Raw genomic sequence first — 23,619 nt, 5'->3', positions numbered from 1 at the left:
CTCACTGATTTCATTGTCCAGCCACTGTGCAAAACAACCAGATCACAGTTCATGCTACTAGATACTTTATTGTTTTTAACTTTATTAACTACTTAACAATGACACCTAGAGGCAGGGAGTTACAGTATATTAAACTACAAAATAAAGACCGTACCATACCTCCCAACATTTGTAATTATCCCTGACTGACCAGCACAAACCACTCCCCCAATTCGATCAAGCATGCCCATTTTGCCTGAACACACCCACTTTCAGACATGCCCATTTTCTGACCGATTGCCAGACCAGTTGGGAGGCACGCGGTACAGTACTTGTCACAATATGCATATGAATAAGCAGTAATGTAACAGTGACAGGAGCACTTTAAGAGGACTCTTCTTTTAAAATATGATGTGGGTGCATTTTTCAGTCTTGATTCCCCTTTGTCAGTGGCTTACTTATGGCAAACTGTTGTAGAACTACCGCATATTGTATTTTTCATAGATTTCTAAATAGAACTCTGTTTTCTTTTGTTTGTCTACAGGTTACTGCCAAGCCTTTCCTTTATCCTCCAAGTTCAGCTAGCCCACCGTCTTACAGCAGTGTGATACAGGCAGGCCCAGCACCTCCTATTTTGGCTGATCAGAGCTGATGACAAAGACACTGGACAGAAGTACATCTACTTATGTTCTCACAAAGACGTTGTCGGAGCTATCGCAGTGCCCTGTGGAGCACTGACATGGAGCAATAGGAGGAGTTATAGCGAAGAGATATATTGTATGAATCAATGGCAGGGTTTGTTGGCCACGGTTATGAGAGTCACAGAAAGATTTAAAGAGGGATGCCATTTATAGTAATAATAGGAGTATTGTTATGAAGAAATACTGCAGATTAATAAGAGAAGTAATAAGAAGAGGCAATAGTAGGAGTTATTGGAGAAGTTATATGGAGGGAAAGCTTATATGAAGTAATCAGATGTTTTAGAAGAGATTTTATATGGAATAACAAGGGTTATAGGAAGCAATAGGCGGAATTGAAGAGAGAAATAATATTAATAGGAGGAGATCTAGGGAGAGGTTATATGGAGTAATAGGAGGAGATATAGGGAGAGGTTATATGGAGTAATAGGGGGAGTTAGGAGAGGTTATATGGAGTAATAGGAGGAGTTATTGGGAGAGGTTATATGGAGTAATAGGAGGAGTTAGGAGAGGTTATATGGAGTAATAGCGGTTATAGGGAGAGGTTAAATGGAGTAATAGGAGGGGATCTTGGAAAGGTTATATGGAGTAATATCAGGAGTTCAAGGGAGATGTTACACAGAGTAACAGGAGGAGTTGCAGGGTGAGGATATATGGAGTAACGAGGAATAATAGGGAGACATTATATAGAGCAATAAGAGGCGTTACACAGAGAAGGAAAGGCTTTTTTATTTATTTTAAGTTAACAGTGAACTGTTAGATTAGATATACATGGATTGAATAAATCTTCTGTTTTTATTAAGGAATTATTTGCATATTGTAAGTATGTAAGATAAAGGAAGTGAGTGTTTGGATGTACATTATCTGTATTTACAGAAGTGTGTATGTAATGTGGCTGTTGGTGCCCAGTTTGTGGAAGTGGTTGCCTGGACATTTGCTGGACCTCATTCATTGCCCAGACCTAGTTTTGAGTTTCACACAAGATTTAGCAATATTATTTAACAATAGGAATGTTATGATTTGGAAGTGCTGTTAACTCGTACAAACAAAGGACTTGATTGATGAGAACAGGCAGGTATTGCTAGTGATTCCATCAGTCTAGGAATATCTCTGTCTCATCCGTTGTTTAAGCCTCTTTTTCAGCATCATTAAGTCCACGTACAGGATTTTATTAAGAACTGCTGAAGCACAAAGTAATCCTCCATGTACCGCACCTGCTACACCACTGCTGAACACATCCTGTCCTGTAACAAAAAGGGTATAACATACACAAACATATCAGGATTACTTCAGTACAATCTCTGCACCAATACACAAATACATTTCCACTCCACCTGCTCTACTGTCACCCAAAGCTTGGGTCTATACTTTTGACCCCAGGCCAAACAACTTGTTCCAATATGCACCTATCTGCTCTCCAGGTAGATATACAACTGGCATTTTCCTGCTCCCCTATCAGATAGAAATGTAACAATTCCTGTGCTCCTGTCAGATTGTACACCTGGCACAGCTATCACTGTTCTGCTAATAGTTGGCTCTGAGATGTGGAGTTTAAATAAATGTCCAGTTTTCACCAGGGACTTCTGCAAGAAGGTGATGGAATCAGATTTGCTCCGCTCGGTAGCAGTTAGGGCCAGAATTCAAAAGAAAACTCAAATTTAGTCAGAAACAGGCTGAAGGTCTGGGTGGGCAGCACAGTTTCAATGTCAGGAAATGAGCTAAAACTAAGTTACAAGTAGACAGGAATGGAAAACAATTTGGATCAAAAATGGGTGAATAAAGCAACTATATAGGTATTTGTTCATAATTGCCAATTTAACCTGTCTCTCATGCACAGTGCTATGCACTTAGCAAACGTTTGGCTACATATGCAGAGTAGTAGCATGGGCTCGAGACCTAAGCAGAACGAGAGTGCATTCATCGTGGATGTGGATATATAGATAGAAACACCCTTTACGTCTCTGCCCTCCTATCAGATATATGCAGTTACTTTAAGTTGCTCATTAATAATGAATGTTCTCTCATGGCCCAAAACCATGCATTATTTTATTTTTTATCTAGAAGTAGGACTTGTCTCTCACCTGTCAGGTATAATCCGGGGACTGAAGTCCGTGACCTCATCCTGCTGATAATCTCACACTGGTATCTGCTGCAGTTCTGTTCAGCACCGTACATAGATCCCTGTGGTGCCCGTAGGTAATACTCATTACTTACTGGCGTGGCAGCTTCCTTGTATTCAATCTGTGTTTGTGAAAGTGCAGAGAGCCATTGGTCATATAACATTGTGTGTAGCCCTACATGGATGTGCACATATTATAATTTATAGCAGAAGGGCAGACCTATGACTAAAAAGCAGCCCTAGCACACAAACCACACTAGCACACATTTGGGCATTTGCTCAAAGCCGTAAAAAGAAAATGTACCATTATTTTACATTCCAAGCTGGTAAAAACTGTGCCAGGGTTATTAATATGGAAGACCAGTATTTTTGTCCAGAAATTGTGGCAACGCTAATGCTAACCCAGTTCAGTAATGAGATTGCAAAGCAGAACATGCAGTGGCTGTAGTCCAACATTATCAAATGTAGAGCTGGGGGGTTGGGTACATGTCCCCAACTAAGAGTAGAACGACAAGGACTTACCAGACTTCAGAAGGCAGAAGGTGGCCATGACGAAAAGATGTTAACAGCGAAGCTTTGAAATCACTACTTGCCAGCATCGCGATGAATACACAAGCCGCCACACAAAGTCATGTGACTTTCTGGGACTGTACTATTATTAGGGGGGGGGGGGGGGGGGGTTAAATGAGTAATGCAGGGAGCTACAGAATGTAAAATATTTTCCAGCAACCCTTCTACTTTCTGCATTTGTAGCCTGCCAGCATTGCTCATTTAACACCCCTAATAATGGTACAGTCCCAGAAAGTCACATTACTTTCTGTATGCCGGCTTGTGTATTCATCGCGGTGCTGGTGATTTCAAAGCTTCGCTGTTAACATCTTTTCGTCATTGCCACCTTCTGCCTTCTGAAGTCAGGTAAATCCTTGTCGGTGTAGTGGTAGTAGAGTTCGTGACTACCACCGGAGCTGGGAGGCTGGCTGAGGCTGAGGAGCGTATTTTATTAAAGGTTCGGAGGCCCAGAGCACCCAACCTACTAGCTCTTCCAACAAAGGCCATAAACAATTCTAGAACTGTATTACACAGATGCTTAAAAAGACAGTGCTGTGTAAGCTTGTGTTTAACTGGTGTGTGGCTTATTTACATAGTGCACCAGTATATTGTAATCTTTAGCAATCAATCAGACATATGCTGTCATTTTCTAAACTGCACTAGAAAATTTGACAGCTGAAATTTATTGTTTTCAATGAGTTACAGAATATTTGCATGCACCAGTGTGTTCACATGTTTGTGCTCGTACTTTGTCTGCAAGTTGTGGAAATTCTTGTATGGCTTTTTCAACCATACAGTCCGCCAACATCATCTTCATGTTGTTGTACTCCTCACCGCGATGCCGTGGCTTCTCCTCACTCCACTGACAGAACCAGTCATAAGGAGCCATGGTCAGCAGAGTCATACAGGAGTTGCCTATAGAAGAGGTAATAAATCAAATATTTATTTATTTTCATCCAAAGTGCAATTTAAATGTATTCTGGGTAGAAAATGGCTATGACAACACAGTCACTCTTATTTCTGAGACATTGCTTATCCTGGGAACACTGTGCATGTGGAATAAACTCCTCCCTTAGGTATTCTTCCTAGTGATTCTGGAATCAATACATGAGCGTTATACATTCGTAAAGCCCATACACCAGAGTATTCAATATTTAGATGGTGATATTTTCACATATGTTATACAGGACAAACGTATTTGGATCTTTGACCATTACACCAACAGAGACTGTAATGCCCATTCATTCTGTAGAGCATTTATGAGGTCAGGCACTGTTGTTGGACAAGAAGTCCTGGGTTGCAATTCCAGTTCATATCAAAGGTATTTGATGGGGTTGAGGTCAGGGCTCTGTGTGGGCCAGTCAAGTTCTTCAACATCGAACTCATCAAGTCTTGTTTTTGTACCCCACTGCACAAAGCAAGGACTACAGTCATGTTGGAGTAGAAAAGAGCCTTCCCCAAACTGAAAAACAGCCCTATACGATTATCATTGATCCACCAAACGTCACAGTTCACACGTTTTTCACGTTCTTCCGGTATCCACCAAACACAGACTCGCCCATCTGACTGCCAAACAGAGAAGCTTGATTCACCCCTCCACAGAACACGTTTCCACTGCTCCACAGTCCAGTCTTGGTGATGTGAGGCTGGCATGCAGCTGCTCGGCCATGGAAACCCATTCCATTAAGCTCCCGTTGCACACTTTTTGTGCTTACATTAATGCCAGTGGAAGTTTGGAACTTTTCAGCTATGCAATCAGCAGACCATTGGTGGCTTTTACACACCATGCGCCTTAGCAGTCGTTGACCCCACTCTGTGATTTTACGTGGTCTTCTGCTTCATGGCTGAGTTGCTGTTGTTCCTAAACACTTCCACTTTCTAATAATATCACTTACAGTTGACTGTGGAATATCCAGCAGGGATGGAATTTCACTAACCGACTTATTGCAAAGATGGTATCCTATCACAGTACCACGCTTAGGTCTTTCTGAAGAGCTCAGAGAATTTTATATCACAAATGTTTGCAAATGGAGACTGCATGGCTAGGTGCTTGATTTTAAACACCTCAATTTAATAATTAACAGGTGTGGGCAAATAGTTTTCTCCATGTACTGTATATGAATCATCCTTCAATATATACTACCCACAGGTGCTCAGATCCATTTGTTGCCTGATCTTTTTTTTATTATAGCTATTTATTAAAGGTCAGTAAGTTACAGACAGATAGTGAAATGTGAAAAACATCTTCACATATATAGAGAATAAATAAAGCTTGCAGATAAACAGCCTTTTTGCCATTTGTAAGTCTGGGGAAGGAAAAGATAAAGATGGGTGGGGTGGGGGGTGAGGACTCAGTGGCGGTCCATAAGAAGTTTAGGGGGAGGAAGAGGATAAGAAGTGCCAGAAGGAGATACTCAGAGTGGGAGCTATGAGATTGACAGCGATATTTCTTGAGTGGTCAGTGATCAGATAAGATGTATCAGATTAGTACGGGCAGCCGGAGAGTCAGTGAAATACACACAGGTATGGGATTTGCAAAATCTCTGATTTACTAAAGCAATGACATCAGTTTGTGAAGTTCAGAATGCGTAGACCTATCACGATCACGCAAGCGTATAATATATAACATTACGCCAGCAAATAGAAAAGTACATATCCCATGGCTAAACAGACTAGAGAAAATACATTAGTTGTTGGTATAATGATATTTCAACGTATTTCTCAAAATTTTGCTATTAAACAGGTGCTTTATTTACACACGTCAGATCTTGGATTCAGTAAGTAACAGAACACAGTTTTAAGCTACACCAGCTAACTATATATTATTTTTTTTATAAACAAAAACGGCGTCTGACATTCCTTTGAACAAAGACAATCTAACCGTTAACTCTTTCAAGATCAAATGAATGAGGACCGGAAATTAAAGAACCCATATCTTGTCAAAGAATCTGGCACAATTTTTAATTATGACAGTTATGTATTCTGTGTGACAAAATTCTGTTAATGATAGATTGGCTTTAGGGGGGATTGGGTTGGCAGGCAGAGATTATGGGCTTGATTTATTAAGGAACTGAAATGCTGATACATTCGTATTTTGCGTTAAATTGCACAGTGCCTGGCCAGAAATGGACTATACACCAGTGAACGCAAGTACATCCAATTCATCTTCGAATGCAAAGGACACTTTCGACAGCCTACCATTTCATGGGCGGAATGGGGGAGGGAGAGGGTGTTTGCACGTAGTCAATGTGCAGTAAGGGCGTACCATGGTCGCAGCAGCATCCGATTCAAGCTTTGGGTATCTCTGCACAAGGAAGGTTTTCTGTAAAGGGGGGGGGGGGGGTGTAAGGAAGGGATCCTGCCTCACATGACAGGCATACTAAATTGGGAGGACATTAAAGGGAGAAAATTAATTATGCGAATAACATAGATGACATAAATAACATAAATGTGGAGTGGGTTAGAAAGCAAATATTACATGCACAGCACTGCAGAGCCTATATGAATGCAATTAAATAATGATGCAATTGAACATTAACGAGTGCATAGTAAATGCTAACTGCCAGCAAAGGACCAATTCCCTAGAGTTAGTTATAAAATTAATCCGGAGCAGATCATATGACCACTGGATTTTTCCTAAATCAGAGTCTTGGGGCTAGATTTACTAATCAAATATTGTTGAATTTGAATAAAGATGCAATATTTACTGATGACCACATGTGGGCAGTAACGCCATTGGATTATACTATTTAGTCAGCAATGTGGTGTTTAAAGTAGAGATGCTCACTGACCCCGTGAAGTGGTTTTGGATCTGGATTAGTTACATGTTTTGGTTTTGGCAAAACCACCCTCATGTGTTTTGTTTTTTTTAGAAAAAATCCTAAAATATGCTAAAATCACATAATTTTGCACTTTTTTTTGTTCCTACATTATTATTAACCTCAATAACACTAATTTCAAGTAATTTGCAGTCAATTTTGACCACCTCACAAGTCACAATATTATTTTCATACAATTTCGGACAAATAGTGCAGCGACCTGGCTGGATGCTAAGCGACAGAGCAATGACTCAAACACACGGCAGTTCCTAGCACATCTAGGACACATTGGCACACAGCAGTGGCAGAAAAGAAAAATGGTACAAGATGGAATTGTCCTTGGGACCGCCCTCCCTCCCACCTACCATTATGTTGGATCTTAAAAAGGAATCCAAAAATTGCGAGATCCAACGACGTAATAATGACGTTTTGCCTCGTTTTCAAATCTGAGAAAGTGCGACAGTAGTCGGCTCGGTACTCGAATCTGCTAAGTTCGGGTATGTTCGGTTCTCAGGGAACCGAGCCTGAGTATCTCTAGTTTAAAGATATAATAGCTTAGACTACTTTTCTATTTTCAACTCACTATGGAGAATAGCACTCTATTGGATCTATGTGGGTTAATGACTAATGATAGCAATTAAGCCTTCTTGGGAATAAGGAATTTCTGATCTATAGAAGGACTATCAAATACTTACCTGACAAGTGTGTTGTTACAAAATTGTTTATATTGCAAAAAAAAAGTTAGTGCAGGGACTTTAGATTTGCTATATAGCAGTGGTTGTAGTTTGGATTCGCTATGCAAAATTATATGTAGAGTAACTCGATCAGGTGACCGAAAGAAAAGTGTGCTAGGGACTTTGCTTATGGCTAAGAGTGCTGATGGTCATGTTATTATGCGCCTAATGGCACTGGAGAGCTGGAGTCCATTCCTGTGTGGATATTAAGTCTGGGAGCTGAGGAGCTACCGGTTTGGTAAGATGTTAATGGATCCAAGGGAGCTCTCTGATATCAGAATTTGTCTCTGTATTTTTAAACTGTGAACATAAGTTAAAGTTCGACTTATATAACTTGCGTCCGCTCTCATTGTATTTCCAGCCTTGTTTGCCTGATCTTATTGTGATTGGTCTGCTTCCCTTCACTATACTTACATCAGCTCCTATGTTCCCAACTGGACTGCTTAAATATTAAAGACATGGCAATCACTAGACCAGGCCCAGATTTAAATATTTTGCTCCTCTAGACCAATTGCCTGTTCATGTCCATGTTACCACCTACCCTCTACTTTCATAGCCTTCCATAATTTTATTCCTCACTGCCATCCAAAATGAATTGTTACATGTAATAAACTAAATGTTATGTCACTAAATGTGATGTCACTGGTTCCCGTTGGGTAAATAAGATGCATTTTCATAAATATTCAGCAAAAAAAAGTTTGACAGGTACACTTTAATCAGATACTTTGATGAATCATTTGAAATGCACTGAAAACTGTGAAACTCATCATATACAGTATGTGTATAGAACTTAATGTAAAATACATGTACATTGTATTAACATTTACCTGGGTGTCTCTGACTGTAAGTGGGATCCTTAGCAGATGGGAAAGTGATAAACATCAGGGGTAGGTGCTTGCATACCTCTTCCAAAGATGAACACTGATATTTCTCCATCCTGTATAACAGACAACAAAGTAATGTAAACAGGATAGTCTGATCTTTATTGCTTGCTTAATTCCTTATGGATTTTCTTTTTTTCTTCTTTATTGTTTTCCTTTTTTCTCTTCATTCTTCAATCTTCTTTTCTTTTTCCGGTAATCCAATAAAGTTAATTGATACCCCATGTTGGGTCTATATGCAAGTAACCAATCAGAGCAGCTTCCTGACTCTGTGACGAATCCGCCCTCTGATTTTTCGCTTAGAGACAAGTACCGTGCCTGTCAGTCACATTGTGGCTCTTAGTGAAGCCAGTATTGTTCTTCTATAAGCATTTTTTGTAATTTTAACCATTGGATTATCGTAAGGAGAAAATATGATGGCTAATTGGCTAGAGCATGGGAAAGCCACAATGAACTTCATTGATAACTACGTGGAGTCTCTTAGTAAGTAACCAACCAGAGCGGCTTCTCCACACTCTATCTTAAGATACGTGCATCTCCAAATATCCAGGTAAGAGCGTCATTTTGCGGCCTGTTTTGTGCATTTTACATGTATGACGGGCTGCAAAATTGTGCTGAACTCTAAACTTGGTGCAATTAGCTTCTTGTTGACATACCTATGTTAGATAAAACGCTTAATCATAAAATAATAGTACATCTAAAGAAGAACTTGCTGATTCTTTTCATTTTATTTTCTATGGATCAAGTTTACAGCTACAGGTGAATATTTTTTGCTATTTGGGAGGGGATACAATCACTTTTCCTCAAGACTCACAGGTTGTTGAGATCACTCTCCTGGTAGATCCAAAGATTGGTGGATTTCAGCCCCAACTCATCACTTGTGCCTCGTAGACCAACAAAGACTAAAAAGCAACCCATCCCGTACTGCAAACTGGACAGCAGTGACTCCACTTCTATTGGGAGAGAAGAGATGGATAATGAAGTAGGGAACAGCTCTTTTCATTTTTGTAAAATAGCAAAATACTTTGTATATACTCATTGTTTAGTTGAATTTACTATATATAGAGCCCACAAGTTGAGCATGTGTTCTAAAGTCCTATCGGAAAACTGTTACTTAGCGGCCAAGAGTGTTAATTTGGTGGCCAACTCATCTTGATCACCTTATGCTACTGATCACTTTACCTGTGAATAGATCTGGAAAATATGCAATATTATTAGGCCCTTAGTTCCAGAGTTGAGAAACAGTGTTATAAACTATACACTATGGGCCTGATTCAATTCGGAATGCATGTAAATTGTTCAAAAAAAAGCACAGATTTGAGCATAGTTCTAATCATATTCAAATGCAAGCGGATCTCAAGATGCGTGTCCATTTGAATCTTGATGTAAGTCTGCTGCCTAAACGGTACTTGCCGTATTGTTAACATACAGAACAGAATGCAGTATACGCACAACCATATGTGCAATATAAGGTCACAGAATGCATGCAAAAAAATTATATTATAAAATAAATGAACAACTGTACACAGTATAATCATTATTAAAAATATGGTTGTTTTGAAGAATACAAAAACAATTTGAAAATTGCCAATGTAACCTCATTGGGAAAAGGAAATGCTTTCTATACCCCAAAAATAGCAATGGAATACATTCCCTGGATCAAAACCCTCATACTATCCTCCGCAAATTATAGCTAGGGATACCGTTTCTTATAAGTAAGGCATCCGTTCCATTATTACATTTTCTTAGTAAATTTGCCATCACACCTCATGTCGTAAACAATTCCACAGTTAACCCCAGTTACGGTACAGAACACCTTCCTGTGCTCATGGTAAAATCTTCCTTCTTCCATTCTGCGGCTGATGAAGTTGAAGTACAATGGCACGTTGAGTGTACTGTCAAAATTTTATTTCAGTGCTGCTTGCGGTGAAATTCAATTAATAAAATACTAAATAAACATGCCTCAAAACATTATATTTGCATAATAAACATAGACAAAATTATACATTAGCATGCTATTACAGCAAAAACTAAAAAGCACGGCACACTATAGCAAAAAATGGATACGTGACGTGCAATGTTTAGAGAGAAGTGATGTCCTTTTTGCAGCATATATTGTTTTTTTTAGCATTGTGAAGATGTAAATATATAGGGGCCTATTTATGAACGTCCAAAGAGGTTTTAATCTTGGTAAATGTCGAGAAAACAGCCGTTCTATGGGGAATTTCACCTTTTTAAGTACTGTGCTATGGGGAGAGCATTGCAGGAGAAGGATCTCTGAATCCCCCTCCAGCAAATTTTGTGCTCATCCTCTCCTTCCTATCGCAAAGTGTACAAAAGGCCAAAAGAACCTATAGGCAAAGTGAACAAATTTAATAAATAGGCACATTAAATAATTTATCATTGCAAAAAGAAATGATGACTAAAGAAAATACGAAGGGTCATAAATAAAAGAACACCATGTGCATCCTACCCAATGGACTCTTCAAATTCCTCTCTATAGCCTCATATATCCCAATATAGCAAATATGTCAACATTTAGTCAGCATATTTCCAAGTAGCATAAGATACCACCAGGCAGCCAGTTTGTCCTATAGAGTCATCTAGTGCTTTGTGCGCATATTATACGCCCAAAACAGATATAAGTTCCATATGAAGTGTTGGCAATGTGTAGGCAAAGGTAAACCCCTCTCACACTGATGTAACCTCCAGCTTCTTTCTGGCACTTATACCATTGCCAGACACAAGACTATGGGTAGGACTTTATGTGGTACCTACCAGGAGGCAGGAATATATATTATTGTGTCCTTGTTCCAAATACCCATCTGAAACCTTGTCTTGCCTTATTTGCCTACCTGGTGCTGTTCTGATCTCTGGGGGCAGAAGTCGCTCATAGGTGTTGAAGATACCAGCATCCGATATGACCACTGGAGCATAAATACATACCTCCCCCTCTTTTCTCTGTACAGCAACCCCTAGAGAGGAAATATTAAATCATCAGGACATTTTAATGTTTAGTAACCCAACACTTAAACTGTCTAAATGTTCCCATGATGTGCCCTCTTCTACCATCACCATTTCTGGTTCTCCTGTCATTCTTTGCTCCAGCTCATAACCTATTTCTCACCTGTGGCTCTACCATTGTTCATCAGGATCCGTGTAACAGGGGCCCGTACAAGTACTCTTCCCCCAGCACGCTCAATAACGGGAATCATATGGAAGGCTATCTCACTACTCCCTCCCCGAGGGTACCAAGCCCCTCTTTTGTAGTGATGGAGCAGAAGGGCATTGATCATGAAGCTGGAATCATTGGGAGGGACACCTGTAAAGGAGAGTAATGATTTTAGTAGTCTTATCTTCCATGCATAAATAGGAAGGCACAGGAGAAGGACACAATAGGGGCACCGGAAACATTGTCTAATATTCATTTTATTTCTTTTGTGAGATGCTTGTCGAATAATAAGGTTTGGAGAGGGGCAGACGAATCTTGCTAACGGTGGTAGAAACCCTATCAGTCTGCTATGTATTAGCAGAAGGAAGGAATCTCTAAGTAGCTCCCACACACACCACTATCAAGACTTCGTTTTTAAATCCTGTGATTGTTGTCAAAGTGATTGTGGATCGACCTGTATTATAGTTTTTAATAGTCATTTTAAGGGAAATACGTTTCACTTATTAATATTATATGTTTTCATTTTACAAAGTAAATTATGTAACATCTAATGTTAGACTTTGTACCCCACACCACTATTATCTTTACTGAAATGCAGTTAATAGGTCTATTTCTGGTGTCAGAATTGATTGGTTTATCAGACATGTAATCAGCACTTCAATAAATTAATTATAGAGAGTTAATGGATAATCACACAGGCTAATTCAGGGGAGATATAGGCTCAGATAAGTGTGGGAGGATAGGAATGAACAGAACATCAGCCAAGGCTGTATCTACAACTTTTAGTGAATTTTTGAACGGACTCCCAAGTTTCTAGGCAGTGACATCCTTCTTGCTCTTCCTTACCAAGCAGCCGGTCCCTCCTCTTCCTCTACTCCATGCTTGGCTAGGAGGGGAACACCACAAGTTACTGAGGTACAGGGAGCTCATTAGTGGGCAACAGAAGGGCCCTGAAGCATCTGGGCTGGCTACTTAATGGGATGCGGCAGCTGCTACCTCGGTTTTTATTCACTAGTATTTATACATTCTGACATCAGCTGTATATCAGGTATGTAAAAACCATTGGACCCTCTTGCTCCAATAACGAAAGGGTATAGTCCATATTTTTGGTGGTTCGTAAAATATCCTTGCCAGGTACCAAGAACATTCTATGATAAAGGAATTGTAATTTGTTTGGCAGATACCTCCAGAGGCACTTGGTATAGACAGAGCCATAGCTTGTACAATTAGTATCTGTCTGAAAACTCTGTATAGCAGTAGGTATTTAAACATATCCAGGTTGAAAAAGCAACCCTTACAAGTGCTGACACGGGGTGGGGGGTTTCTGTTTGTGGTCCCAGTCATGTGGTCCCTATATTTCTAATATTTGGGATGAGAGAGGTTTAGTATTATCATTTACTTTCTGCCTAGAGTCCCCCCCCCTCCCTTCCACAAACACAAAACTCTCAATTGTCCTTTGGATTGAAGGCACAAAGTCTCTTTCCTTGTCTTCATTAACTGGTTTATCAGTCACATAATCTAAACATCAATAAACTATGAAGTTTATTATGGGTACATATTAATATCAAGGTCTATTATTTAAGTTAAGGGTGAGGCAAATATTTAATATGGAAAAACTAACAGGAAGGAAGTGAATATAATCACGTTTGGTGCAATTTTAAACAAGTAGAGGTGGACTAAAATAATATAATGATGTCACTGGACATCAAAGTTTTTTTGAAAAAACCCACAAGAATCGCAGTAATGGTCCATTCTTGAGGGTTGTCCCATGTGTCAACTGTAGATGATTAGATGGCTGCACAGAGCAGATGTCAGTAGTTCTGCGATTCCATATTTTTTTAGGGAATGTAAGAGGCCGCGGGGCAGGTGTATTGCAATTACTGTTGAAATCTAAGGAAAGTTACACTTCTTCTATAATACAAATTTTCTGTATTTTTCGCTAGTACACGTTTATAGAACCCTCCCACCCTTTATATATTAGCATAACTCATCATTACTCCATTGTGAAATTTCATTGTCATTATGTGGAGTAGTTCGGTATTGCTAGTCATGAAGATTGTTCCATGTTATATCATTATCGGGGCACTACATATCCGTGCAGATGTTCTCACTTACCATAGAAGAGATAGCTGAAGACAGTCTGTAGCTCTGTATTGCTGGTCAGCTTTCCCACCACATCCTGGTGACTGGATTCTGCTAGCCGGAATATGGGAGACAGCCGCTGCGGGAGACCAGTGCTCAGTAGAAGCAGGGCCAGAGACTGAGGGATGATCTTTAGTATTGCCACCAGCGGCACATGACGAGCTACCTTCTGTCAGCAGAAACGTCATAAACAAGTGTTACAAACGTAACTGGTCTTGTCTATATTATTGTTATTATAGGCTCTGGGAGGCTACAGCGTGATACAATTGGTTACCGGACATGAAGTCTTCGTGCATTGAAAATCAAGCTTAGCATCAGGAAAACAGATTTTCTACCATCTCCATTACAAACCTCAAAGACAGATCCTAATCTGGTCTGATTTTTGGTCAGGTCATCCTCAAACACACTTCCAGCAATATTGAGCCAATTTACTTGTGTGTGTCAAGAACTAGTCATGGTCAGGACTACTCCTAATGTAAAACTAGTTATACACCAATGTGAACCCGTAAACAAAATATTTCCTTACTGAGAATAAATCAAGCCAGTCACATAGTTTCTCCACTATTCCACATCTTCCTTCTCGAGATGAGTGAATTTTGAAAACCGTTCTGTGAAGAATTCACCTTGTTCCGCATTTGCTTGCGGAATTTCCCACATTTCCCACTCCTACCACACAGCAGAATAAATTGACCATCGTATGCATCAGTGGTAGTCATTATACCGATGATGGAAACGCCAACATGATCATATCGAAGGTGCAATTCCAGACAAAGTGCTAATAGTGACAGCTTCAAAAAAGACGTGAAACAATTCCGAGGACTGAAGATCCCGGCAGGCTACAATGACGGCACTTTGAAGGGCCACACTATGATTCGTGTGTTTAAGGTGGTAATTTAAGGAGGCGCCGGCTGTACAATGTTGTTTAGAGAGCCTAGTACATTGTACAGCCGGCGCCTCCTGAAATTACCACCTTAACAGCACGTCTTTTTTTTAAGCTGTCACTATTAGCACTGTGTCGGGAATTACAGCTTCGGTCTGATCATTTCTGGGTATCCGATGTCGGGATTTCCATAATCGGTATAAGGTACCAAACCCGTATGCATATGCTATAATGCATACAATGCATTATATAGCCTATGCATAGGCTATAAACTCCACAAAACACAAATTTACAAATACAGTATTATATAGCATTAAGTGGAACACCTAAGCAAATGTGGAACTGGAAGATTATATCACCTCTGTGAATCACCCTGTTCCAGTTCCAGCTTTGCCACAATTGAGCTCATCTTTGCTTCCATGTTCTTAGCAGCTTTATTAGCATGTCAAGAGTCAATAAACGGATATTATGCTGGACAGAAGTATTATTGGCACATTTTAGGAATGTCACTTTAACTATAAAAACTTGTTTTCAGTTTAACTGTAATAAAATGCATGAATAAGTAAACTAAGCAAGATAACTACACATAATTATCTTCCTATTATCCTATATCCTATAATAGTTACAACTATTATAATATTACAATTAACGATTTTACAAAAAATCATTGTTACAACAACAGCATTCCCTTACCTTCATCAAAGCTATGAACTTGTCAATGGCTTCCTCTTCCCCCGGAAACTGCTTCTTCAGGGCATCTGGAAATTCAGTTTTTCCAGCATAAAGTCGGTATTCCCTGTTGCCTATTAGGACAGAGTCATATTGATTTCCCAAACGATTCCATTGAAGTTGTCCCTCTGTTAACTGGTCCATGATCACCCGCAACATTCCTCCTTCATGCATCTGGCCCACATAGTGAACACCTGGCCAATTTCAGACAATGTTGAACTACATTACCATAGGTTTTAGCAAACAGATAAAAGCTAATACTGGCTGTATGTTATAGGTTACGCTGTCTTTGCACCTTCGAGCAATGTTAGTAAATAGACCTCAAAGTCTTAGAATCTCTTTCAGAGACTAGAATAACTTGGATTTAGCTGATCAGTTCTGGAATTTGTACATATTTCATACACCAAAATCAAGCAATAATTTTCTGACAATCTAGGCAGACATAGACAAACTGAAGTTTGTCGGCTCTTGTGGAATTACAATTCTCAGCATGTCCTGAAGCTGTTAGGGCATGGTGGGACTAGTAGTTCCTCAGGGGCTCAATCACCACAGGTGGCTAATGTGTTGTTATTTTTGTTGTGCAAATACTCACCCACGTCAAACTCATATCCATGTTCTTGAAAAGTGTGACAACTTCCTCCTGCTTGGTCATGCTGTTCTAGGACCAGAACCTTTTTACCAGCCTTGGCAAGCACAGTGGCTGCCGATAACCCACCCACACCACTGCCAATAACCAATGCATCCAGGTTAGAAGGGATCTTGTCCTGAGAGAATCCTGCACTAGACAAAGAAAACAGAGAGGAATGCAAATAATGAATCAGTGGCAGGACAGAGTGTTTTTTTGTCACTTAAAGCAAAGATGCCAAATTGCATTCCTGCCCCCACTTGAAGTCTTATAAAGAGGAACTGAAAGACGACTTGTTTCGCTCAGAATGTTACTGCTTCTGTTCGGGTTGGGTACAGTTGTTCTTCTGACGCAGCTGAAATGGCATCACACTTATCCATTAAATGGATTCTTCAGGTTAAAATAAATGAACATTTCCCCACTCATTTCCCATAATGATAAAATCATCATCTTTACATTTCAGCTTTCCAAACCTGTGAATTTTCCCAAACTGAATGGGTTCCCCCTGCCTGTCTAATGCAACCTAATATGCAATATTTCATAGTACAAGAGTACAAAAAAAAGTATTGAGCAAACAATTATCAAGCATAAAAATGTGATGCAGTGATGAATAATGTAAAATATGATATTATTTTGCCTCTTAATACAGAAATACAGTTCTGTTTTCTATGCATTGTCTGTGCAACTCTCATATGGTATGTTGGATGTCAAGCCCACTTACCTTGTTTAAGTACTTTGTCTCTGACTCTCTTGTCAGTGACTAGTGGCCTCGGAGGCTGCACACAGTCTTCCCGAAACAGACTCCCCCATCCATAATAAATCCACAGGGACAAATATAGCAGCAGAAGACATATGAGAACAATGGGTAGAATCCAAAACACCATTATTTGTGCTATGGGTTATACAGTACACACAAGAATAAAGCGCACGTACTGAAACAATGCACATATATGGTGTACAAAACTACAAACAAATACACACAATAAAATGGATAGAGCACTTCACTCACAAATCTATTCACAACTATAATTACAGGCAAAAATAGTAAGCAGTCAGATACAATATCCACTGCAAAATCAAATCAAACCCTATAGCCACACACACTGCTAAGAGATTCTATATTCACACACTACATACTAAGCTATGCCTCAGACAATCACACACAACCCACATGCTCAGATTTCTTGTACAAACAATAGTCAATGCAATGAATGCACTAGTATAGGTTTTGGAATTACACAGGACAAAGGTTAATTCTTATCGCAATAAATCCAGGAGAATTGCTAGCAATGCCACTCCCCATTATAAAGGTTCAGAAAAGAATATTCACTGAATCACTTCTATAAGCCCTCTTCTTCATACCTGTACATAAATACATTGTTGCTGTTTCCTATTAAAGGCATTGTTCCGTCTTCAAACTTTTATTGGTTTGTACATGTCAATTTTACTAAGTACTCAGTTGTATATTTCTGGGTTTCTTCTGTGATTTTCAGTAAATTCTTTATATTATCCAGGCAGAGTTTTATCTTTCATTGCCCATAGATATACATCAAACTTCACTGTGAATACAAGTACATCCAATGCAGTTTTGTCATATACAGGCCATAATTGCATACTTTTCATACCTGTCCTACAAGAGAGGGCAAAAAGAAGAGAAAACATGGGTGAGACTTGCGGATGCCATTGTGGGTATGTTCAAATGATCACTCAGATTGACATCTACCTCGTCTGTTGGCCTGCTCTAAAATGCGTAAAAAAGTGAAAAGTAGGGGAAGATTGCAATTCACTCACTTTGTCCTGACTGCAGGAACAGTTGGGAGATATGTCCTGCTTCATGTTGAGAGCAGCATAAAAATGGAGCTTCACATACATACCATAGGATTTTCCAGGCATGAACAGGAACCACACATTCTCAGAAGAGGTCCATGCTGTGCAGAGGAGGATCCTCGGGTAGGTGGTCCATTCTTGTCGGGCCCTTATCTCCTGGTCCCATAGTGGCCTTGCCCCATTCAATGGCAGTAATCCTGCCACTGTCTGATTCTGATTTATAATGAGACATATTTTCCTGCTGCTCTTTTTGTTCCTTGCTCTAATGGCAGATTTTTCTGTCAGAAAGCTCTCAAGTAATGTGAATAACATTAAGCTCAGGAGACCAGGCATGCATCTGTATTCAGATGTGTTCTCTTTACAGGAGACCCATGTACCTACAGAAGGGCAGTTACATGAAGCTGAGAGGGAATGGCTGTCTGTGGAGTTGAGTACACGGTTATAAACTTCCCATAACACCAGCGGGACACAATAAATCCAAATCAGACATTTTTACACAACGTCTTTGTGACTTTACTCCTAATCCTCTCAGACTCAATCACATGAGAGGGTTTATACTGAAGATTTTCAGTTGAGAACTTAATTCTTTTCTAAGCAATTCCTTTTAGCTCCATTTTTCCTTTTTACATTGGCAAGGAAATGGGCATTAAGTATCTCTTTACTCTTTGTAGCATGTGGTCTTGTCCCACAGATAGTGGATCTCATGGGTGCCGAGAGTGGTGGGGAGGGGGCAGGTAAAAATTACCGGAGCCTGGACCTGCCTGTGGGGCCCGGGGCCCTCAGGATTACTTTTTTTTTTTCATTCACACCTGTGAATGGGGGAAGGGGTTGAAGTTAACGGGTGGGAGCGAACTGACAGCAGCTCCCAGTCCCTGGACAGTGTGTGACACCACACACTGTCCCAGCAGCCTGCAGAACAAGGAGGAGGAGCTTCAGCTCTCCCTGCAGCAATGACACACCGAGGAGTACCAGCACAGCTTAGGTAAGTATGCTGGGCTTGTGGGTAGGGGAGATTATGATGTGTCTGGGGGGTTATAATGTGTCTGGGGGGGGGGGGGGGGGTTAAGATGTGCCTGGAGTGATTATGATGTGTCTGGGGGGGTTTTGATGTGTCTGTGGGGATGGTATAATGTGTATGTGAGGGTGGCGTGATGTGGCTTGGGGGTGGCGTGTTAAATGTAATGTGTTATTATGATGTATGCATTATAAAAATTAAGGTTCATTTGATTCACATGGGGAGGGAAGGCCAGCCCGTCTGGTCCATTCCCACAGAAGAGCTACTGTAGCACAAATTGCAGAAAAAGTTAATGCCTTCTTTTACATCATGTGTGCGTTGTTTACCTGGGGAAGAGATGGCACCAGGATGCACTATGGGAAAAAGAAAGCTGACAGAGGCAGTTTGATACTCTGGACAATGTTCTGCTGGGAACATTCTTGGCATTCATGTGGATGTTACTTTGACACGTACCACCTACCTAAACATTGTTGCAGACCAAGTACACCCCTTCATGGCAGCGGTATTCCCTGATGGCAGTGGCCTTGTTCAGCAGGATAATGCGCCCTGCCACACTGCAATAATTGTTCAGGAATGGTTTGAGGAACACGACACAGAGTTCAAGGTTTTGACTTTGCCTCCAAATTCAGCAAAACTGCTTGAGCATCTGTGGGATGTGCTGAAAAAAAAAAGTCTGAGCCATGGAGGCCCCACCACGAAACTTATAGGACTTAAAGGATCTGCTGCTAACGTCTTGGTGCCAGATACCACAGGATACCTTCAGAGTCCTTGTGGAGTCCATGCCTCAAGTCAGAGCTGTTCTGGCAGCACAAGGCAGAACTGTACAATATTAGACAGGTGGTTTTATTGTTGGTTGGTGTATAGTAAGGTAATAGGAAGATTGAAAACCCTTTTAATTGAATGAAAATGTTTTTCATATTGTCACACCATTTTTATATACTTTATTCTGCTATAGGCTCATTTAATGATAATTTCATCTTTAAATAATATACTGTATGTAGTGGGTTTCTGGCTTTGTGTCTTTCCTAAATGCAATCTTAGTGGGGAACTTGCAGTGATATCACATCACTGTGAGTAATAATTTGGGGGAAGAACTACAACTCCCATGAACCTTTACATGAGCCTTTACATGCATCCAATAACAACTGAGCAACTCATGTTAGCTTCACTGTGATGGACACTTACTTGTCCCTGGATTGCATGAGAGTGTCATCAACCCCAAAGGAGAGAGTCCCCCCAATGGAGAGAGAGATAAAGTCACGCACTCGCAAAACCCCAAGAATGAGAATACTTTAAGATTTATTATAGTCTAATAGTGATATGTCTTGGCAGAGGCGGAACAAGCAAGCTCTGGGCCCCATTTTAGGGTGGTGGGGAGGAGGGAACCGGGACCCCTGACTCTCCATGGGTCCCGCGTGCACGGCACCTGCTGCACCAATGATAGTTCCGCCACTGTGTATTGGGATAAAGATGGGAAGGTAATTTGGTTAGAGAGGATTATAACATGGAATTATGCTTAACTAACCATAATGATCACATTGAATTGTCACAACAAATGGTAATTAGATTATGCTACCACTTTTTACCTCTGAAGCTACTGTGGATATTTTTTCTCTGCCACGGGTGCTCCTGTAGTCCTAAAGTGATCACTGTAGGCCTCTGTCCCCTTCTGGCCAGGTGTCTGTAGTTTTCTTCTTCTTCACTCTATGTCATGTTGTTTTTTGGGGTGCTCTCGTTTCCTCCAACAGTCCAAAAACATACTGGTAGCTTAATTGACACTACCCACATGTTCAACAATATCAGCACAATTATCGTGTGTGTGTGTGTTAAGGAAATTAGATGGTGACTCCAATGGGGTAGGGACCGATGTGAATGATTATATATTATGTGCACAGGATCGTGTAGCATGATTGGTGCTATATGTATAAACAATAATAAATAATATCCGTACTCTGCCCTATTTCTTTCTATAATCACTAATCACTTTATTCCAATTAACCCTCAGAATTATCCTCAAACTATCCCCCTGTGTGACTATTCTCAAGCTCTATACTTACCCCTTGCCAGTCTCTATCACCTTTATTCTTATCTATCCTCACTCTCTCTGTCACTGTCAATTACTCTATCCTGTCAGGTATCATGTCACATACACTGTGTTGCTCTACTCTGCGATACTCCTACCCCATTGTATTACTCCCTTTCTATGCACTCTCTAATCTCTGTTCTCTTTTCTTATCTCCGGTGTCTAGTCTCTGATATCTCTCCCCTTCATTAATCTGGCTACTACTCACTAACTTTTCCTTGCTTCCCTTAGGCTAGCTACACACTGGCCCGATGGTTGCATGAAAAACTTCCAATCAGCCGACATCCGACCGTTTGGTCAAATATCTTGTGAGTGTCTACAGTGACACGATGGTCTAAAGTCGTCCCAAAGTGCTGATCATTGTTTTATTTGGTTGGTCGTACTGTTTAATATTTTCCGACCAACCACCGACCCATCATGTAGTGTGTATGCGCTCATGCTCACAATCTCCATAGAGTTTACAGAGTCGTGTTCTTTTCAGCCCATGCTAGCGATGAATGTCCAGTGTATAAATGTAGAGTGCTGACAGAATGTTTTGTTTCAGAGTCACAGAAGCTTATGAAATTCGTTAGGACATGTGAATAGCTATAACAAGGTGGTTTTAGGCAGTGTGACAATAATGAATGAATGAATGACTATTGTGCTGTCATTCTCTGAAGAATAGAGGACCAGATGAAGGACCAGGTGAAGAGCACAGATCTGAAAGTAAATGGTGTCAGTGTGTATGGATGAATCGTCAGGCTGATTGGGCTTTCAGTCGTAGGTTCAATCGTTTGAGATAAGACGTCGGTCTGAAAATTCTTCAGTGTGTACCTAGTCTTAGGCTGGGTACACACTACAGTGTTTTCAGTCGATTATCGGGCCAATCACCCGATAAAGGATTGTTCGGCCCGATATTGCATTAGTGCGTACGGTGCAACGATGAAAGAGGATCATTCCAAAGCACATTGTATTGTTTCATTTGAGTTTTAAACCGGCCTAAAAACCTTGTTTATCGATGGAACAATGTTGTTCCAATCTTGCAGTGTGTATGCACTCATGATCAGGATCTCCATAGGGTTTACAATCTTTTCAGCCAATGGTTATGACAGATGATGAGCACAGATCTGAAGGTAAATCATGTAAACGTGTATAGTATATACACATGACTCAGCATGCTGATCGGGACTTTTTTTTTTTTTTTTTTCAAACGTTGGTAAAATTGTTAAAAATGTTGCATCAGGAGAAAATTTCTGTAGTGTGTACCCAGCCTTATTCTGCTAACTGTTCCCCTGTATCCCTCCCCTTCTTTATTATATATTTGCTTTCTGCTTTATCTCTACCCATGAGTTGTCTCCTGTTATTCCTCTTTCTATTGCATACCTGTCATCTGTCATTCACTCACTGCTGCCAGTTATGCACTTATTACACTCTCCATCCCTTCATCTGACCCTCTTTCTTCCTTTCTCTCTTCAGCTACCCAGATACATGATGATGTGGCAGTAGAACATCATCATCATCATCATTTATTTATATAGCGCCACTAATTCCGCAGCGCTGTACAGAGAACTCATTCTCATCTGTCCCTGCCCCATTGGAGCTTACAGTCTAAATTCCCAACTATAGACACATACTCACACACAGAGAACATCTGGTTTATCGCCACACTTTAATACATAGACCCCTTAGTTAGAAAGCTGTGTAGCGCAATGAGGCGTCCAGGACCCGTAAATGACGGTTCAAGGCCACTGCAGTGAATCCAGAGTCTGTCATTGTTAGTTCATGTGTGACTACAAATAAACCCTGGATGCCACAGATATAAATGTACATTCATTTTGAAAGCATTTGGGAAGGGTAAATACTTCCAGATATTTCAAACGTTATCATGCCTACACCTATGCCATACATAAATAGCTGTTCTTATCCACATATTGCAATATATGTTAAGCTGGGCAACTGTATTATCCCTGATGTGGCCAGTAATTATACTAATCAAATTTTTAGTATTATTCATAGTACTAAACTCTTTAAAATGTATTGAGCTTTACCTTTCTTTAAAAGGGTGAGCTAATTGTAAATCATTAATGTACACAAATGAAATTACATGACAGCAGTTGGGGGAAGCTGCTCTTTGCTCCTATTAAAAAATATATATGAAAATTGGTTTGTGCTAATGGTTAATTGTCTGTTCCTGATTTTAAGAATGTCAATTAGTGTATTCTTGATTTGAAGTCCAGGCAGGTACACCCCCTACTGGATAGGCCAAGGAGCCCTTGTCTTCGTAGGAGGCCCGGCCAAATACATTTCCTGGTTGTAGTCAGGTGGTCACTAACTATCGACTAGTAGTCTCCTTCCTCAGAGAGGCAGGTGATAGCTTTCCTTTACTTTG

General features: G+C 40.3%; 2 protein-coding genes across 4 annotated transcripts in view; one reads left to right on the top strand and one right to left on the bottom strand.

Moving 5' to 3' along the window:
• The window catches only part of TMEM92 (transmembrane protein 92), a 35,277-nt gene extending 33,794 nt beyond the window's left edge, over positions 1 to 1,483 (top strand). For 2 of the 3 annotated variants that reach the window (XM_075177240.1, XM_075177239.1), the window contains exon 5: positions 524 to 1,483. In XM_075177240.1, coding sequence (XP_075033341.1) covers positions 524 to 631 — 108 coding nt within the window. In that variant the 3' untranslated portion in view covers positions 632 to 1,483. The remainder of the gene's footprint in view (positions 1 to 523) is intronic. The other variant, XR_012677706.1, reaches the window with a different exon arrangement.
• On the bottom strand, positions 1,395 to 17,267 carry LOC142094767 (all-trans-retinol 13,14-reductase-like). The gene is made up of 11 exons (XM_075177241.1): positions 17,048 to 17,267; positions 16,294 to 16,476; positions 15,666 to 15,895; positions 14,066 to 14,261; positions 11,906 to 12,100; positions 11,634 to 11,753; positions 9,593 to 9,731; positions 8,725 to 8,834; positions 4,094 to 4,260; positions 2,759 to 2,918; positions 1,395 to 1,921 (listed from the first exon to the last, which is right to left on the bottom strand). The coding sequence occupies exons 1-11, from the start codon at positions 17,208 to 17,210 to the stop codon at positions 1,776 to 1,778; spliced, it is 1,809 nt and encodes a 602-aa protein (XP_075033342.1). The 5' UTR covers positions 17,211 to 17,267; the 3' UTR covers positions 1,395 to 1,775.
• Positions 17,268 to 23,619: the final 6,352 nt, after the last annotated feature.

The sequence above is a fragment of the Mixophyes fleayi genome, chromosome 6, assembly GCF_038048845.1.
Source record: "Mixophyes fleayi isolate aMixFle1 chromosome 6, aMixFle1.hap1, whole genome shotgun sequence".
NCBI lineage: Eukaryota > Metazoa > Chordata > Amphibia > Anura > Limnodynastidae > Mixophyes > Mixophyes fleayi.
The sequence above is the reverse complement of the archived record's forward strand: the minus strand, read 5'-3'. Positions and strand labels throughout refer to the sequence as shown.

Excerpts from the sequence above, each read along its gene's own strand:
- LOC142094767 (XM_075177241.1), bottom strand. The coding sequence starts at position 17,210 with ATGGTGTTTTGGATTCTACCCATTGTTCTCATATGTCTTCTGCTGCTA. Across the intron at positions 14,262-15,665 it reads AGTTCATAGCTTTGATGAAG|AAGGTAGCTCGTCATGTGCC; the intron begins GTAAGGGAATGC and ends TTCTGCTGACAG. Across the intron at positions 8,835-9,592 it reads GAGAGTGATCTCAACAACCT|GATGGAGAAATATCAGTGTT; the intron begins GTGAGTCTTGAG and ends TCTGTTATACAG.